The sequence below is a fragment of the Atta cephalotes genome (assembly GCF_000143395.1).
Source record: "Atta cephalotes unplaced genomic scaffold scaffold00015, whole genome shotgun sequence".
Lineage (NCBI taxonomy): Eukaryota > Metazoa > Arthropoda > Insecta > Hymenoptera > Formicidae > Atta > Atta cephalotes.
Window position 1 is genome coordinate 2664674 of NW_012130079.1, and position 4331 is coordinate 2669004.

A 4331-nucleotide genomic window follows, 5' to 3' on the forward strand; every position below is an offset into this window, starting at 1 on the left:
AGAGAGAGAGAGAGAGAGAGAGAGAGAGAGAGAGAGAGAGAGAGAGAGAACGGCAGACAAGCTTTGTGTGGTTAGACGATATCGAAGAGTGCATTTAGAATACAATGTAATTAATATACCACAATATAAATAAAAATCACGTTGAGTTACTATAGTTAAAAGAATGTAGCTTTTATATAAGCTTAGTTTTTGTTATTTATCGCATATCGATTGCTTGAAAGAATCAGTGTCGCCATCGGCTGGTCGACTTGTGGAATCATACACGTCGCCACATCGGTATACTTCTGACAACTTTTTATTGGGTTATAATGTATATATCAATTATTTTAAATTTTATATTTAATGCGCGTTAAAAAAATAATTAAAAGCAATAATTCTCTTCTTACGATTATAATATTTTAATTTTCCGTGACACAAGCATGAAGATCGAGAAGAATCTTTGGACGTTTCTTAAAGAAATTATTAATTATTGAATCTTGAATATATAAAGCTCACAATGTAACGCAGAAAGGTAAAAAGAAGAAAACTTTATTAGAGAAATTACATATTGATTATATTTGCAATTGTTATTATAGATGATACTTTCGAGTCGGGGAAATTTTTCTGCGAGAGCATTCGCACATCCTTTCCGTTTGTTTTTCAAATTTAAAAAGAGATATTTCGAATCAAAAGCATACAATCACGAGATACAGTTGACGCAAACGAATATTTTCGTACAAGAAGGTGCGCGCATACAAGAAGTTCCTTTAATAGTCAAGAAAATCACCAACATCGAAGTTCTCCTCGATAAACGAAAACGGAGGACCGTTGAATCGTCAAATAAAACTAAGAAACCTGCGATATATCATAAGGATAATATCCCTCATTCTATCGGTACGAGCGTGAAAAATGGGCCTTTAAAACACACCATTAGTATAGAAACCGATGAAGGTACGGCGATTCTTTATTGCTCTGATATCGAGCGTTTGAAAAACACGGACGTGGAACAGGTTCTGGATGCGATAAATTCGGGGAATACGGATAAAGAAGTTTATTCCATACTGGAGAACAAGATTGCCAATGAGATCAATTGCCGGATAGCGCTCCAAAGTTTGAAGAAGATGATAGAGTTGGAAAGCGAATGGAACCGGTACCGAAAAACCTCGTCGAACGCTCAATCATTTGCAGAGACCATCAATAGAGACATGATTTTGCAACAACTTGTAAGTCTGATTGTCAAAAGCCAAGACAGCGAGATGATATTGCAGGGACTAAGAGCGCTAAAGAGAGACAGATTTAGTCGTTCGACAAATATTTATAAAGACCGGATATGCAATGAAGTCATGATTAGAGCCACGGACGGTGAGCTCACCATACCGCAGTTAATCAGAGCGGTCAGAATTCTGGTTAATTATGGAAATTCCAAATACAGAAACTGCATAGATATGTTGTGGGTAGGTCTGGCATGTAGGGAGCATGATATTAAACCAGATCTACTGATTCCATTATTCAGATCGCTGAGGTATTTCCAGCGAAGTAAAAATATGGTACAAATCATTTTGGAAAAGAAATTATCAGAGCAGTGGTTAAAGTTGACCGGTTCGCAGATGGCAAATATACTGAACTGTCTCTACGGAAAAGAGTCTTCGCAAGAATGTCTATCGAGTGCTAGTAAATGGGCGAATGTGAGTATGACTACTTCTACCGAGAAAGATCTCGTCAATTTTATTGGCGGTTTGCACACGAAGAAATATGTCAATGAAAATATAGAACAAGCGTTGGCGAGATACGTAACGAGCAAAGGCACCGAGATGAAAGATCCTCATTTAATTGCCTCCATCATGGATTACTGCAAAGATTTACGAATTCGAAATTCGTATATTCTCACTGAATGTGGAAAATATTTCATAAGACATGGAACGCAAATTCCGCCTACGTTATTATCTCTTATTCTCGCGCCATTTGGATTATTGAATCTACAACCACCGGATCCAATCGAGTTTTGGAAGATGTTCGACGAGGTGATGTCTGCAAGATTCTCAGATTTGAAGTTAAACGACGCTTTAGACATTCTTCTGTCTTGCACATATCTTGAGAGATATCCCATTAAGCTTTTGGATAAAGTTTTCAGTTCGTATCTTATGAATAGATTGCAAACGCAAAGGGACGCGCCTATTGTCAATCACTTGAAAAATAAATTGAAATTATTTGACGCGACCATGTCGTTGGAATGCAAAGATTATCGTGGCAGCCCGATTAATCTAGACAGAAATACGAAGTCGTTAAGTTTAGATATGAGAATTAAGGGTATTATTAATAAAATACACAAACCACTGGCGCACTTGGTAGGCGGCGAGCACAAATTAAGCAGGAGTGTGGTTTTGAGCAGGCTGCCTCTCATAAATTTTTATATTTTGGATATTCTTGTACATCCGCTCTTAAAATCAACGCCGATGTTTAACTTAAACTTACATAAAAAGCGAAACGTCAATACTGCGATTTTAATCTATTTGCCCGAATATTATTGCTGGAATACGCAGTTCTTAATAGGGCCGCAGGTAATGAGAAAGCGACAAGTTAGGAAATTAGGTTTCCGAGTTGCACATTTAGATTACGCGAAGCTGGCAGAACTCGTAAATCAAGACGACAAATTGCTGTCCTATTTATCACAAAGTCTGGACACCGCCGAAGATGCTTTATAAATCGTTTCGTGTGATACATGTATTTTACGGATGTAAAAATTGCGGACGAGATTGCAGTGTGAAACGCTATTGTAACTACATGTTTCTTTGATGATAATAATAATAATAATAATAAAGCTGTATGTATAATAGTAAAATTGTATTCTAAATGGAATAGACGTTTACAAAAAATTTGTAATTTGTATCTTCGTAAATTCTTCTTTTTGTTTTATATAGCCGGGTGATAAAGTCTCCTCAAGAAATTGAAGTATTGCGGTATGTGTGCAAGATAAGTTCGGAGGCTCACAAGATTGTAATGCGCTCTATGTGTCCGGGGATTCCAGAATACAAAGCGGAGGCTTGGTTCTTGAATTATGTATACGCTGAGGGAGGGTGCAGGCATGTATCTTACACGTGCATCTGCGGATCCGGACATAATTCCTCTATACTGCACTATGGTCATGCCGGTGCGCCGAATAATAAAGTCATACAGGATGGAGATATGTGGTAATATTTCAGTTACAGCTGATCTATTCGTTACAATTCGCTTTTACGTATATTGCGTGTTACAATGCTTGCGTAACACGTTCTCTTATCTGTCACGCAGCTTGTTTGACATGGGCGGTAATTACTGTGGATACGCGGCCGACATTACGTGCAGTTTTCCGGCCAATGGGAAATTCACCGAGGATCAAAAACTAATCTACAACTCGGTGCTGAAGGCGCGCGACGCAGTGATCGCAGCCGCGAAACCGGGAGTTGCCTGGATAGATATGCATCTGTTGGCTAATAAGGTCATGTTGATATCGTTGAAGAAAGGTGGACTACTAGTGGGCGATGTTGAGGATATGATAAAAGCAGGTTTGAACGAAGTATTCCAGCCACACGGACTAGGCCACTTGCTGGGATTGGATGTGCACGATGTTGGTGGATATCTGCCTGGTCATCCCGAACGCTCGAAGGACGCGGGAGTGAGAAAGCTGAGAACCGCGCGGACATTGCTCGCTGGAATGGTTCTCACGGTGGAACCAGGCTGTTATTTTGTAGACTGCGTAAGTATAGAGATAATTAGCAAATAACTTTTACACGAACTTTAGAACCAGTTTTATCGGATGTTTACGTGGAATAATGTTCGTTATAGTTGCTCGATGCAGCTCTTGCTGATCCGATCCAGTCAAAGTTCCTTGTGCCAGAACAGTTGCAGAGATTCCGAGGTTTTGGTGGCGTTAGAATTGAGGATGACATCCTCATAACGGAAACCGGAGTCGAAAATATGACGGATGTTCCTCGCACGTAAGTTCATTCTGAGCATGTTTATTTACTTTTAATATTATTAATTAATATTGTTTCGAAAGAAAATTATTTTACAATTTTATATTTCAGAGTTGAAGAAATAGAAAACTTCATGCAGAGTTAATTGGTCAAGAAGAAAAATTCGCAAAATTCAGAGATTTTGAGAAATGAAGGTCGAAAAGTTTAACAAGTTGCTTATTAATTAACTGTATAAATGCAATTATGATAAGAAGATACATTCATATCAATTTTTTATTAATACATGTATATATTTGTATCGATTTATACATAAATATAACGAATAAAACAAGAAACTGAGATGCCATAATGTAATATTATACCGTTACGTTATGGTATATCGTTAAATCGATATTTCTG

The 4331-nt window shown here is 37.9% G+C and overlaps 1 protein-coding gene across 1 annotated transcript in view; it reads left to right on the forward strand.

The window, feature by feature from the left end:
* LOC105618021 (xaa-Pro dipeptidase) overlaps positions 1 to 4331 on the forward strand; it is an 18672-nt gene extending 14341 nt beyond the window's left edge. The window contains exons 6-9 of the mRNA XM_012199560.1: positions 2898 to 3167; positions 3268 to 3712; positions 3802 to 3953; positions 4044 to 4331. Coding sequence (XP_012054950.1) covers positions 2898 to 3167; positions 3268 to 3712; positions 3802 to 3953; positions 4044 to 4077 — 901 coding nt within the window. The 3' untranslated portion in view covers positions 4078 to 4331. The remainder of the gene's footprint in view (positions 1 to 2897; positions 3168 to 3267; positions 3713 to 3801; positions 3954 to 4043) is intronic.